Consider the following 13,865-nt stretch of genomic DNA (forward strand, 5'->3'; position numbering starts at 1 on the left):
AAAAATTGATGCATAATGTAACAATAAAAGTCGATAATTGTATTATTTAGAGAATAAAACCAAAAGCAAAATCTTTTAAATCTTTCTCATCAGCCGTTCAGCATTAGTCAATCAAACAGAACACACTATTTTGTTTTTGGAACGTTGAAGGAAAAAGTTCCGTAGACAATTCAAAGTCACACAGGAAAATAAAACCTTGGGATATATATCTGAACTACTGTCACTCCTTTTTGTCAAATATAGCATTATCTCACGGTCGATTTCTCAGTTATTCTTGGGAGAAGAATCAAATGTCGGCCAAAAGAAAGTTGTCAGACAATGTTACCTGTGAAAAAAATGAACTCATGTTCAGGTAGTTAGATAAGAACTCCTTAAAGAATATAAAACAAGAGAAGTCCTTGAGTTGCAACACCGGAATTTGGTTCTTACCTTCTCACCCAATTTGAATGGAGGCAGACCTTTGTAAGGGCAAGTGCTGCATCTGAAGGCATCTCCTAATCCACACTATATATTTGAAAGAATCATGTTAAACCAGTATAATAATAACGAAAAACGGTGAAACTCAAGGCACATCATCTCAAGCAAACGATGATTTACATATATAAACACTAAAAACAAGTAGAAATCTTTGATTAATATTTGTCCATTTACCAACCTGATTTGTATTCTCTAATTGTACTAAGACCCCACTTACTGGGATGATGCGGCCAAGATCAACAAAAAAAAATTATGTGTTTGACCAGTTGGACCCGGGATAAAGTTAAGTCAGTAATCAGTAGCTCATATAAATATAGGAAGGTTCTTGAAGTCGGTCAAATTAACATCCATAGAAATCCTTAATCGGTATACCAAGACGCCTGAAAATACTCACACTGCCGCATGAAGACTGAGGGTTGTCAATCTGGTCTACAGTTAGCCCAAGCTTTTCAACCTTCGCCTCTTCCTCAGCCCTTCCACATGAGCAATTTTTGCAAGCTTTCCTTGTGCTTCCAATTTCACAATCACCTTCTGCACATGGATAATTGCATCAGAATTAAAAGAGTGATTTCGAAATTGCTGTAAGAAGGAAGAGAAGGGGTCGTCATCTTACCAGGGGGAAGTTCTGGTTTCTTCAAGTCTTCTTCTGTTAATAGACTATCTTCATCGATAAGATCCAAATCATCATCAATTTGTACCTTGGGTAAACTCTTTGTAGTTTTCTTGATGGAAAATGATGACCCAATCTCCCATGAAGGTTTATTGGCTTTGACCTGCCAAAATAAATAATTTAGTTTACACCTTGCAAAAAATAACACAAACCGTTCACTAACATGCTGGCGCATAAGTTGTTCCCCTAATTAACAGCCAAGTAACATAAGAAGTAGACAGGAGGGTAGAAGAATAAGCGCACTCACAGTTAAAGGTTGAACATCTTCTTCTGGTACTATTTGTTTTAGGTCCACAAGTTGCACTTCGAGGAATCCTGCCAAGAGTAACTTGCGCTCAAGATGCGAGCCAGGCTGCAAGAATAATCCATTAATATCTAAAGCGAATTTCAAGGACATCAAAATTTCATTACGTTATGGAAACCAGTTATTACCTTATCAGGGTTCTCTGAGGTACGATATGCTGCCTGAGTTAGGATTCTCCCACCAGGTTTCAAAACTCTAGAGATCTCAGCAAGTAACTGATCAGGAAGATCAGGGGTTTTCAGAATATAGACGACAGTATCAACTGAAGATGACTCAATCGGAAGCGTCTCTGCAAGTGGAAAGTGAAGTTAATTTCAAATTAAACTGAATCAAGCTAGGACTTTCTAATGTTGCATAGGAGGCCCATCTTGTACAAGATCCATGAAAAGATAAGACAACTCTTCTACTACAAACTGAAAAACAAGTGAAATCCTACAACATTCAATATCTTTTGTTACTTAGATACTTTACTAAACTAATTGGCACGATCACTACAAAGGTCAGATACTAGAAAGCAATCTAATACTAGTTGAACCCAACTCAAGAAAGTATAATATTCCATCTTAGAAGTAACGGACTAAAGAAAATATTACGTAGATGGAAAGCTTGAGTGATAATCTGCGGATCATTCTGCCCATCAACCTCAAGCTCTTTGATTGCATTCAAAACTGCACTGACAGGCACGAGAACGTGATCTGTAAGCACCACTGTATTCTTTGCCATTGCGATGGTATCCTGCAGAAACGATAAAAATAAATATATTACTATTATGCTACTGCTTCACTATAACATTTTGAAAATTGTATTTTTATTTTCTCTGTATACTTGTCCAACTTTTCTTGTTATTTTTTGTTTCTTGTTTTATGCTTTAAAACGTAAGCATATATAAAACAGGTAAACGAACAAGAGATTTAGAGTACTGAGATGTATCAAACATCAGGCCCTTGGGGGCTGGTGCCACCTGAAGGTTACGTGTCGCCTTATCAATGAAAGATCCAGTGCTAAAAACTTAGACGAGGCTAAGCTTTGATTTCACGGTAGCCAAGATTTTAACAAAAAGTCACTATAAGTAGGTTTCTACCTATGATACATGTAATATATGTAAAAGTGTTATTTAAAGGTAATTCTAGTGATAAAATACATTCTTAACGATGCATTTCACATTTATGTAGATTTTCTGTCTACAAAAATTTAAACATGAATCAATAAACACTGTCAATTGACAATTAGACGTCAATTAATGAACTAAAACTGAAATTATTTAAGATTCATAACTCGTAAGAAACTAAGAATCATAATTCATAACCACCAATCAATAAAGAACAACTCATTAACAAAATTTGAACTTATCTAAGAATTCTAAATTATAAGAAAGTAAGAATCATATATCATAACCATCAACCTACAAATGAACATCGACTAATTAACAAATTTTGAACTTATCTAAGATATATAACTTATAAGATAGTAAGTATAATAATTCATAAATCATAACCATCAATCGACAAACGAACACCGACTAATAAACAAAATTTAAACTTATCTAAGATTCATAACCTATAAGAAAGCAAGAGTTATAGTTCATAGATCCTGATCATCAACCGGTTGACCTAGGAAGTGTTTAATTTGCAGATTCTAACCTTCAAGTGGTCAAGTGGAGAATAAAGATAAACCCTAGTACTAGTTGCTCATTTCACTTGCTTTGCTCAGTCCCCAAATTAAAAAAAGAAAATGAAATAAAAATAAAAGCAGGTGAAATACCCAAGCGACCTATCAGTGAAACCAGAAAGATCCCCTAAAATCACTATAACCTAGAGATTTTCCCTAAAATTTCTAAGGGGCAATTACTGAAACCCCCACCTTTTCATAATACACATTACTGAAACCCCCACCTTTTATTTATAATTACTGAAACCCCCACCTTTTTGGAATTTCCGTTAGATTTAACTTTTCATTTTTAAATATTACTTTCTTGCCCTCTTACTAAAACCCCCACCTTTTCATAATACACTTACTGAAACCCCCACCTTTTCATAATACACTTACTGAAACCCCCACCTTTTCTAAACAGACTTCAGTATTGAATCCACAGTCCATTAGAAGAAGCAACCATGCTCTCCGTTGTTCAGACAGTCGATCTCGGGGACCCTTAACTTCAACAAGTTTAGCCTCACCTCTGTATTCTCCACAGAAACGCCAAAGCAACAAATCTGGCATCCTACTTGACCAACTCCTATAATCTTGTGTTAGGACACGGCATAGTGAGGATAAACACGGCTCGCCTACACATGTAACAGCAGCTCGTAAATCGGATAATGAATGTATTTCCCAATTAACACCTCGACATGTTGTTCCTAAATGTGATTCCCATGCTGTGATGAGGATCTCCTCAGCCATGCCTTCGGAAATGTTACGTAGAGAAGATTCAATCAGATCCTTTCTTAAGGTGGTTAATTGGGAAAGACATCCATTATCCTAAACCCTAGCTCATAATACACATTAAGAACTAGTTTGCATAAACCCTAGCTCATAATACACATTAAACCCTAATTTCAAAACAATATCCAGCAAATTATTATATATTACTAAATTAATGACAGAAAAGTATGAGAGGGATTTCACTTTTTGGTAATATAGAGCTAAGTGCCCTCAATAAGGTAATCTTGATTGGAACAGAATGCTAGCAGTACACTAGTCTTTTGGTGCTACAATTAAAGTAGTAGAACTCATGATAAACAAATTTAATGTGGAAGTTTGTTACCAATGGTAAGGTTCTTCCAGTCGACTACTTTTATCCACTCTCTTTTTCTTGAATCTATCTGCAAAAACAAAATTTCAGGGGGTTTCAGTAGGTTCTATTAGTATGCATATGGTTCAAACTAAGTTCAATACATTAAACCCTAATTTCATACATTAAACCCTAATTTCAATTTCACATCAATTTCAAACTAATTACCTTACCCTAGCTCATAATACACATCAATTTCAGGGGGTTTCAGTAGTTTGAATGGATTACAAGAGAGAGAGAGCAACTGTTGATTACAATTCAGCTTTACCCTTGATTCCAATTCGTTAGAGAGAGAGACCGAAACCCTTGGTGGCAATCGTTAGAGACTGAGAGAGAGTTGTATCCACCGAAACCCTAACTTGAGTAAACCCACCTTCGAGATTACATGAAAAGTTAAGTGGAGAAGATAGAGTGGGAGTTGCCTTCGTTTTTAGTGAAGTGGAGAAGATAGAGAGGGGGCAAGCAAGCTGCCTTCGTTTTTCCTGAAGTGGAGAAGATATAGTGGGTTATCTGCGCCCATTATTTTTGCTCGAAGGCACCCCAATTTTTTGTGGAGAAGAAAGGCTGGGCTTGTTTAACAATGGGCATTTCGGTCACTCCACTTTACTAACGGCACCAATCTGTTAAGTCTGACGGAAATCACCCAAAAGGTGGGGGTTTCAGTAATTATAAATAAAAGGTGGGGGGTTTCAGTAATGTGTATTATAAAAAGGTGGGGGTTTCAGTAATTGCCCCAATTTCTAATACAATAAACACTAAAATTTGAGACAAAGTTAAAATTGATTAAAGACATTACGAGTTATATACCTAAAATTCAAACTGAATACTAGGTTGCGCATGAGATCATCTACCACAAAAAACCACAGCAAGAATATAACATAATCTTCTTAACTAATGGAACCAAAGAATAAGAATGAGAGAGATGAATAGTAAGAAAACCTTTACCAAGATTTGATGGAACTGAATTAGGGTTCGTATTAGGAAACCTAACCTTAGATCGATGAATCGAATTCTCTGTTGTGTGTTTGATATTTGAACACGGAAAAGAGTTTTGACTTGGAAGACGAAATACGGCAGGCGGTTTTAGAGAGAGAGAGAGAGGGGTTTACGCGAACAGGAAATTGACAAATGACTAAAATATACCTAACTATCTTGTTTTTCACGTCTTCTTCACGTGGACTGTTTGGTTTTGCCTTTTCCATGAGTGTCTATAAAACTGGATGCGTCTTTAAAATTGGAGGTGCCTATAACCATAATGATCTGCTCAAGGGTAAAATGGTCAATCACCTTCTCCAATGAACACATCTCCAAAACTGCTCCATATAGTAGAAAATCAGGTTTCATCTCAATCCTTTCAATTTCTCTATACTTTTATACGGGGGCTCGAGAAACCCTAAGAGTGGATTTCAAATTCTATCTATTTCCATTCTCTACGGACAGTTTTTAACTTAATCTTCCTCTTTCACGTTCTGGGTTTACCATCAGGTACGTTTACCATGATTTCTCTCTTTGTTATGTCTTCCTGGTTAAAAAAAAAACCTAATTTTTTCTTACTGCCAGTTGTTCTTAATTAGAATCATAAACATATATGTACATACAGGTAAATTTAATTTTAGGGTTTGCTATATTTAAATGTCTTCTCTAATTTGCTTTGTGTTGATGATTTAAATCTAAGATCTAGTCTTGTAGAAAATGAATTTCTTATGAGGATCTAATAAATTAGGAGACTTTTGGCGTGATATTCTGGGATGTTTTAGGGTTCGTTGACATTAGAAATCTGGATAGAAAAAAAAAGGAGAAGCAGCTACAAGCTAAGCTCAAGCTGAAGTACACGCAACGATTAGAGTTGCATTGCAGCATGGGCAATGAGTATTCCTTTAAGAAGCTTGAGAAATAACATGTTTGCTTTCCTTTAGTCCATTCAGAAACCCCAAATTCGATTATTGATTTGAAAATCGGTGTCTGCCTGAAACAATGGCGAGTTGCTTTATTAGTTGTTTCGGGTCTAAAGATGATTTTAGGTTGTTAGAAATCTGGAGTTTTTACTCCATGGTTTAGAAACTAGACTTCAATTGTGTTATAATTTGCTTTCTGTCAGCCTGATTCCCCATTCTCTTGAGCTAATCGGGGATTTGAGGTAAATCCTTTTGTCATTTGATGAATATGATTCAATATTGTCATTCTTGCCTGAACAATGAAGAATTGCTTCTTAGTTGTCTTTGCCAGACTGGATTAAGATGATTAGCGCTTTTAGATATCGGGGTTTGTACTCCATGACTTTCAGATGTGTCATGACTTTCTCTCTGTCAATTTGGTTCTCCAATCACTTGGACTAATTGGAGTTTGAGTTATTACGTTACGTAGTACGTGAATTTGGTATTAGCCATGCTATGATGCATCCCCAAGAATTAAAAGATTAGTTTCACTGGTTTTTGTACAATTATGCCAATTCTTGATTTCCACACTGTATTGAATCATTGAGAATACATTTAATCACTTAAAAGTACCTTTAGGTTATAATTTTATACATATTAGATGCATCTTAGGTAGAAAAGGAATATATATAGTTTTTTTTCATTATATTTTATCTAACATCAAGCCTAGGGGTTAGCCTTGTCTGTCATGAAATCCTAGCTACGCCCTTGATTTTTGCTATGTCGATACTCATCTTATTTTCCCTCTTTGTACAAATTGTTCCTCATGGAGTGCATTTAAATGTATATATGCAAAAATACGGTTACCAGACAAGTAAACTTTCTCACTATGCAGGACCAGTGTAGTGGTTTCATGAGATTAGTGCAGACATGGCAAATTATACGGGAAAAAGAGACCCTTCAAATGGTTCAGTTTATGTTTGTAACTTGCCTCAGGGTACTGATGAAGATATGCTAGCCGAGTTTTTCGGCACCATTGGGTTGCTAAAGGTAGGGAGTTTGAACAGGTAACATATTTTTTTTCCGGCAGTAATTGTTCTACCAATTTTCTGTAAATAAATTTCTTATCGAGGAACTAAACAATGTATGCTTCTTTTGTTTTGAACTTCATACACTGTAGAAAGACAAAAGAACAGGTAGACCAAAGATATGGTTTTACCGAGACAAAGTAACTAATGAGCCCAAGGGAGATGCAACAGTCACTTATGAGGATCCACATGCAGCACTTGCTGCTGTTGAATGGTTTAATAATAAGGATTTTCATGGAAGCACCATTGGGGTATTTATAGCCGAGTCAAAGAACAAAGATGATGTCTCCTACAACTCAGGGCATCAAATCCAGCATATCGAAGATACAGTTGTTGGTGACGATTTTGGTGGGCAAGTGGATGATGCTGGAAATATGAATGGTGGAGGAAGAGGAGGAGGTCGGGGTGATGCGTCAGGAAAAGCATGGCAGCAAGATGGAGATTGGATGTGCCCGAATACAAGGTCTGTGATGTGACATTGGTGAGCAGCTCTTTCTCACAAGATTATGTCTGACGCTTTTATTCCTTCGAAGTGTTATATATTTTGTGGTGTGGTCTTAGATTGCTCATGTTCTGCTTGACCAGTTGTGGCAACGTAAACTTTGCATTTCGTGGTGTGTGTAACCGTTGTGGAAGTGCTCGTCCAGCTGGAGCATCTGGTACTGGTGCTGGGGCTGTTGGCCGCGGGAGGGGTCGTGGAGATGATTCAGGAGGTCGTGGTCGATCTATTGGTGCTCCTGCAGGGCTTTTTGGGCCAAATGATTGGTCGTGTCCAATGTAAGAAGCTATATTTGAACTTCTGCCCTAATTTTAGGTCTGCATGTTTGTTATTTGAATTTGACTGTATGTAGAGATTTATTGATTGGTGTGGCCTTCTAGTTATTTTATCTTAAATTTAGTTTATTGTTAATTTATTTTCTTGCATCTCCACTATATTTGCGGGCCAAGTAAGGTTGCCAATCTTAATTGGGCAAAGAGGATGAAGTCCAATCTTGATTTGTCTGTCAGATTGCATTACTGGTTATATGATATATGTGCTTCTGTACTTGTTTCAGGTGTGCTAATATTAACTGGGCGAAGAGGCTAAAGTGCAATATTTGCAACACCAACAAGCCTGGTACCAATGAGGGTGGTGTAAGGTATTAATCGTTCATTCCCCGGATTCTCAAAAACTCTAAATTATGTACTCTTCGTTTGAGTCTTAAGATCAATTTCGTGATGTTTTTCTTCTCTTTAAAGTTCTTAAAAGATTTAGCCACAATTTTGCTCATTTTTACCAGGCTTTTTAGTAAATGCTACTTGTGGTTCTGACATCCTGTTCCTAATCGCTATATGAGATGCTTGTCAAAAAAATTGATGCTGCTTGTGGTTGTGTTTCAGAACAGTAATAATTTTGAAAGTCATGTTCAAAATATAAGCACCTTGAAGGTTCTGTCATGAAGTAAACAAAGCTTAAACTTGAACCCTGTAATAATTTATTGGCCAATTTGTTTCTTCTTTTTGTTTTTTGATGGACAGTTTTTTTCATGCTGAGTAGGTTCTAGCTTGTTAGCCTAGATGAAAATGTGACCACATGACCCATCGTTAGCGTAATTCTCCTAAACAGTTAGACATCATTAAGAGAGACAACTATAAGGTTTTGTAACTAAAAAGCTGACTTCAAGGTTCAAATGTTTGCAAACTTCGATCTTGTGACCCAATTTCCCTGTTCATTCATCTGAATGCTGTTTATTCCACGTGCACACACGAATATATTGTGCAATTTCAGAATTATTAACCACTTGGGCAGTTTATGCCCTATATTTCATTATTGTGTGACTGTATATCTGTTATTAGTCATAATTGTCAAATGATAATTGACCTGACCATCAGAGGAGGACGAGCTGGAGGTTACAAAGAACTTGATGAAGAAGAGATAGAGGAAACTAGACGCCGGAGGAGGGAAGCTGAGGAAGTAAGACATCTCTTTTTCTCCTGTGGACAAGGTAGTTCAAAGGCATTAGTTTGGCCTTACAATTTAATGTCTGCTGATTTCAGGATGATGGGGAGTTGTATGACGAGTTTGGAAATCTTAAGAAGAAATTTCGTGCCAAAACTCACCAAGCTGAAGCTGGGCAAGTACTTCGGGGTGCTGGAAGAGCAGGATGGGAGGTTGAGGAACTAGGTATTCTGCTTTTATGTTCATGAAATTTTTCTATTTTTATGGTCTGGATAAACTAGATTCCAATTAATTTCAGCTGTTCAAGGGTTTTTAGCATGAAAATTTCGTAAGAGATTTGAATCTTTATGAAGATAGAGTGGATATACATACAAGATCACCGCATTTTTGTCAAAAAGCATTCTTTTTCTTCCTATAAAAAGGTACACATTTTATAAAGGTATGACAGATCTTCTGTCCCTGAAATTTTGCCGGATGCATTAGTGGTTCTGAGTTCTGACTAGCGAACTTGTGGATTCATTAGTCATTAGTGCAGGTTTGTTAATCTTGGCTGGAGGTGAGTGAACCTCATCATTTAGATGAGGGCGTTCTATACAGTCGAAGTGTGGTTGACTTTACTAGCGAGTAAACAAAATTGCACCTGGGATTCCCCAAGGGAACTCCTCAACTTGTCATCCTCGTATCATGACAATACTGCATTTATACTTCAAAGCATCTGGATTCTCATAGTTTTTCAAATATAACGTCAGAAATAGTAATTACAACTTTTATCTTGTTCGATAATGCCTTAACATTATTATGGTATTATACTTGTGTAGCAGAAAGAGACAGCAGAGAGAGAAGCAAAGACAGGGGAAGAGAGAGAAATGACAGGGAGAGCAGAAGTCACGAGCGAGATGGTTATAAGCGTCGCAGCAGAAGCAGGAGCAAAGATAGAGTGAGAGATCGAGAAGAAAGGGGTAAAGATCGTGAAAGGGACAGATTCCGAGACTATGATCACGATCGAAGCAGAGAACATGGACGCGATCGAGACCGTGAAAGGAACCGTTACAGAGATTAGTAATGACGAATACATCCTTCTCCTTTGAATTGATTTGGTTAATTATTATTTTTTTGAGTTGGATTATTAGGGTAATTGCTTTTGTTACGAGGAGCTAGGAGAACGGCTAGGAATCAGTTTGAACTGTCTCTCTTTATGCTTCTCTTTGAACTTATGATGGATTGAGATCCGTCATCCTTTGTCTCCTTTTATTTTTTGTGAACAATCAACTGTTTCTTTTGCAGGATCTGATTTATTTCTATTTAAACTAGTGCTTTGGAGTTTTTAAATGATCGTAAAACCAGTAGTAGTTGATGCAGTATATTTTCTAGCTCAAACGGTAAACTAGTAAAATGTTTGCTTAATTATTATAAACATTGTTCATTCGACTTATGATTTACGTAAACATGATCCTATTCTTATTCAAGCAACACTTAAGAACACTGCAATTTTTTGTTTATCTATGGAAGTACTTCAATGCTCAACTTCTGTCCGTTTTCGCAGTGGTCTGAAACTCCACAGACATACCAAACACGACCAACCTTAGGTAAAGTTATTGTGTCGTTTCCGCCTCCTGATATTCCAAGGTTAGGTTGGTTCACGCATGTTTCGTATGCAGTTTCATTCACTTGTACCACAGTATGTAAACCTTCTTCGTACTTGAATACTGTCATATGTATGTTAAACAAAGTTACTCCTTGTATAATGAAACTACGTTCAGTATGTGAAAACGATATTCAAGCTAAGATATGACAGTTTGAAGAGGTCTGTACAGGTTTGAAGAGGCCTATGCGAGTTTGAAGAGTTCTGCGTGGGAACCCAAACCTAAAAAGGTATTAAACATCGAGGGAAAAGATAAAAGAGTGTTAACATGTCCTTTAACTAAGACTAACACGAAGTTGGGTCTTCAGCCTTATTTCTAAAGATTCACTGACAGATTAAAAATGGGGCAGGATCTGAGGTCCTTTACTCAAACATGGAAAAAAAAATCATATTGGTTTAGTCCACCTAGATCCTGAACAAGAGAATATAAATAGCCAGGAAAAAAAAGGGAATTCTTGAAGCTTACCAAGACTATCTCCAACATGAAAGCTTTTTCCTAAGGTCCAATTGGTATAATTGGTATAAGCATTCCATCCATAACTATCTCCAACTATATAAGTCTCTGCTCTTGCTGCACTTAGAAACAATAATATTAGAAAAACTCTCGAAGGAAGAACAAATTTTAAGGGAAGTTTCATTCTTGACCAAATTCTTGGGTCTTCAACTTCTTGGAGTAGTAATTATTTTTCTCTTGATGATAATTTTGGTGATCAAGAAAAGGAAAGAAGGTGAATCATGGAAGAAATTATTTCTCTCATTAGAACAAGAAAGGTTAATGAAGTGTGTGTGTTAGTAGTTGGGTGGGAAGGTCATGTAGTTTTGATTAGTCATACAGTTTTAAGGCTCTCTCTGTGGTTAAACTAGAAAATAATTTTCTCATTTTTTAGGAAATAACAATGCTACATTTACTTAAAATTTGTTAACTTAAACTTTGACTCGATGATGTGGTACATTTTTTCGCCAAAGATAAATATCTATTTTTCTTCACGAATCTCTATAAAACTGATTTATGTGGTAGCTGAGCTGGATGCGAGGCAACTCAGCATGCTCATCTGGCAGATATCCACGTTGGCTTGTTTGTAGTGTCATATAAGTGATGGACTCGACATTTCCCATTTGCAATTATTTTCTTTGGCTTTTATATTTTTATTCATCATCTGTCATTGGTCTGCAATGAGTCTCGTTCTCTCGAACCCTTTTTTTTCTTCTCTCTTTCGTCTTCTTATCAGCCACCGCCGGGTTGACAGATAACAAGTCTTATATTCATTTTCTGTTTGTGGTTGTTGTGTCAGTACAAGTCAATAGACTGAGAAAGAAGTAATTTGGGGTTTATAGATGTTCCATGTCCCTTATAGCTAGTTTCGTCAAACTAAATTTCACCATGTCCAGTCTGGAACTCGAAAGGCCCCAGTAGCATCTTTGTTTTATAAACTCATTGTCTTACATATAATTTAGCATTATCCTAGCCAATCTGAAACATAAATGCATATTTTTTCATTGTTTTTTAGTGAATAATCTCGACTAGCTTATATGCAATTCGAACAATCTATTATACTTGAAAGTCTCCAATATGTTTTAATAATCCACATGATGGTCCAAGTTAGGCGGTCCTTTGACCTTAGTACATGGTTGTTGAGTGTTCATAATTTTGAAACCAATCGATGATGCAGGTGGATTGGTCAACAGGAAAGAAATCTTCTAAATTAATAGATATTGTTAGTTGTTGTTAGAATTAAACGTGGAAACCAATATTTTAGGTCTATAATATCCAAAAGCAATTTCTATCCCCACTTCTATGTAAAGGATAAGATATTCAAATGTATTTGATTGTTTAGTTTGACAGAGATATTGAGCTGTTGAGACTATTGTTTCCAAAGCCTGTATGGATGTATGGAACAACCTAATGAACTCTTAAACAAATCTAAAGAACTTCAAGTACAACCAGATTTAGAGGGGTTAATGGAGCAACTGAAGGAGTCTGACACTGATTACAACACGACTTATTTTAACGAGCTAAAATGATGTGTTATGATCTGTTGGAATCGGAGCCGATTTTGGCTCGACCCGGCTCGTCAAACTCAGAAAGGGAATGCTCCTTTGGGTTCGTCTCGTTGAGCTCTTCAGGTTAGAGCGAAGAATCACTCAAATCCGATTCCGGATGAATGAGAAATTCTAGTTTGAAGTTTGGACGAAGATCGGTGAAATTATGGATTAAAGCGTCAAACCGGACAAGTCGGATTGAGGGCCATTTGAGCGAAGCCAACACGTCCACATCTGGACGGTTCGCGTTAACTCCGCGGATATGGCTTCGGGACAGCGTTGGGACGCGTGCAGAATCGTTGAATCCGCGAGATCCAACGGTACGCGTCTCCTCCGCGTTGGGCACCGAGTGGGACGAATCCCATTTTTTAATCTAGCCGTCGCTTTCTTCATCTAGTGGGTACAATTCGGCCACAGTCCATTGCCATCTAATGGCAGGCGTTTGTTTCGCGTTTTTCACCCAGATCCGACGTCCCAGGGTACAACCTACTCCAATATTCAGTTATTGTTTCAGTTTAGTCCACCCTTTCAAAGGGATACATCCATTAACCCCAAAATACACTATATACCCATTCACTTCCTATATAAACAACCCAAACTCACTTTTTTTTATAATCAATTCATTCTCTCCTTTTCTTCTCTTCTAACAATTAGTATTCTGTATGTCTGGAATATCTAATTGGGAAGTAGTTCTAGAATATCTAGAAAAGGAAGAAAGAAGTTTTGAGTGAAGTGATAATCTTAAAGCGTCTAGAAGATCGAAGTCATTATCTTCTTCTCTTATCTTCTAACGATCAGTATCTGATTGGGAAGTATTCTAGTATATCTAAAAACTCTTCTAACAAACAGTATCCGATTGGAAATATTCTAGTATATCTAGAAAAAGGAAGAGAGAAGTATCCGAGTGTCTAGAAGATCTATTCGCCTCAATCAAGAGCTCATAATATTTACGAAGGTTCGCCCGCTTTCTGAATATAGAAGTACCATCTTAAAATTCTGAAAGGATAGTCGTTGTATCCCGAAGACATACACCCTAACGTTTG

At 36.8% G+C, this 13,865-nt stretch overlaps 3 protein-coding genes across 9 annotated transcripts; 1 reads left to right on the forward strand and 2 right to left on the reverse strand.

Annotated features, from left to right (window-relative positions):
• Positions 1 to 18: 18 nt before the first annotated feature.
• On the reverse strand, positions 19 to 5,590 carry LOC147563951 (anamorsin homolog). Of its 5 annotated transcripts, none has more exons than XM_086642309.1 (9): positions 5,185 to 5,209; positions 4,213 to 4,270; positions 2,045 to 2,186; positions 1,580 to 1,740; positions 1,395 to 1,499; positions 1,091 to 1,250; positions 872 to 1,008; positions 430 to 504; positions 19 to 325 (listed from the first exon to the last, which is right to left on the reverse strand). In XM_086642309.1, the coding sequence occupies exons 3-9, from the start codon at positions 2,172 to 2,174 to the stop codon at positions 287 to 289; spliced, it is 807 nt and encodes a 268-aa protein (XP_086498435.1). In that variant the 5' UTR covers positions 2,175 to 2,186; positions 4,213 to 4,270; positions 5,185 to 5,209; the 3' UTR covers positions 19 to 286. The 5 variants fall into 5 exon arrangements, with proteins under 5 accessions (XP_086498435.1, XP_086498429.1, XP_086498419.1 ...); XM_086642303.1 differs by lacking the exon at positions 5,185 to 5,209 and adding an exon at positions 4,408 to 4,781; XM_086642293.1 differs by lacking the exon at positions 5,185 to 5,209 and adding an exon at positions 4,413 to 4,714.
• On the forward strand, positions 5,578 to 10,469 carry TAF15 (TBP-associated factor 15). Of its 3 annotated transcripts, none has more exons than XM_086642270.1 (8): positions 5,578 to 5,724; positions 7,009 to 7,163; positions 7,294 to 7,664; positions 7,787 to 7,978; positions 8,257 to 8,340; positions 9,074 to 9,155; positions 9,239 to 9,365; positions 9,959 to 10,469. In XM_086642270.1, exons 2-8 carry the CDS (start codon positions 7,044 to 7,046, stop codon positions 10,198 to 10,200), a joined length of 1,218 nt encoding a protein of 405 aa, XP_086498396.1. In that variant the 5' UTR covers positions 5,578 to 5,724; positions 7,009 to 7,043; the 3' UTR covers positions 10,201 to 10,469. The 3 variants fall into 3 exon arrangements, with proteins under 3 accessions (XP_086498396.1, XP_086498408.1, XP_086498402.1); XM_086642282.1 differs by having other exon boundaries at positions 5,582 to 5,724; positions 9,962 to 10,469; XM_086642276.1 differs by lacking the exon at positions 5,578 to 5,724 and adding an exon at positions 5,854 to 6,376.
• A 171-nt stretch (positions 10,470 to 10,640) lies between these two features.
• On the reverse strand, positions 10,641 to 11,495 carry LOC147563953 (blue copper protein 1b-like). The gene is made up of 2 exons (XM_086642333.1): positions 11,249 to 11,495; positions 10,641 to 10,846 (listed from the first exon to the last, which is right to left on the reverse strand). Exons 1-2 carry the CDS (start codon positions 11,418 to 11,420, stop codon positions 10,641 to 10,643), a joined length of 378 nt encoding a protein of 125 aa, XP_086498459.1. The 5' UTR covers positions 11,421 to 11,495.
• Between the last annotated feature and the right edge of the window lie 2,370 nt (positions 11,496 to 13,865).

The sequence above is a fragment of the Eschscholzia californica genome, unplaced genomic scaffold (assembly GCF_041429995.1).
Source record: "Eschscholzia californica isolate CP2 unplaced genomic scaffold, dmEscCali1.0.p SCAF_1, whole genome shotgun sequence".
Taxonomy (NCBI): domain Eukaryota; kingdom Viridiplantae; phylum Streptophyta; class Magnoliopsida; order Ranunculales; family Papaveraceae; genus Eschscholzia; species Eschscholzia californica.

Bases quoted from the DNA above. Each gene is read 5' to 3' on its own strand.
- LOC147563953 (XM_086642333.1), bottom strand. From the start codon at position 11,420: ATGAAACTTCCCTTAAAATTTGTTCTTCCTTCGAGAGTTTTTCTAATA. The intron at 10,847-11,248 runs GTAAGCTTCAAG...TACATATGACAG, and splicing joins TCATGTTGGAGATAGTCTTG to TATTCAAGTACGAAGAAGGT.
- TAF15 (XM_086642270.1), top strand. From the start codon at position 7,044: ATGGCAAATTATACGGGAAAAAGAGACCCTTCAAATGGTTCAGTTTAT. The intron at 7,979-8,256 runs GTAAGAAGCTAT...TACTTGTTTCAG, and splicing joins AATGATTGGTCGTGTCCAAT to GTGTGCTAATATTAACTGGG. The intron at 9,366-9,958 runs GTATTCTGCTTT...ATACTTGTGTAG, and splicing joins ATGGGAGGTTGAGGAACTAG to CAGAAAGAGACAGCAGAGAG.
- LOC147563951 (XM_086642317.1), bottom strand. From the start codon at position 2,174: ATGGCAAAGAATACAGTGGTGCTTACAGATCACGTTCTCGTGCCTGTC. The intron at 1,251-1,394 runs GTGAGTGCGCTT...TTATTTTGGCAG, and splicing joins AAGATGTTCAACCTTTAACT to GTCAAAGCCAATAAACCTTC. The intron at 326-429 runs GTAAGAACCAAA...TTTTTTTCACAG, and splicing joins CATTCAAATTGGGTGAGAAG to GTAACATTGTCTGACAACTT.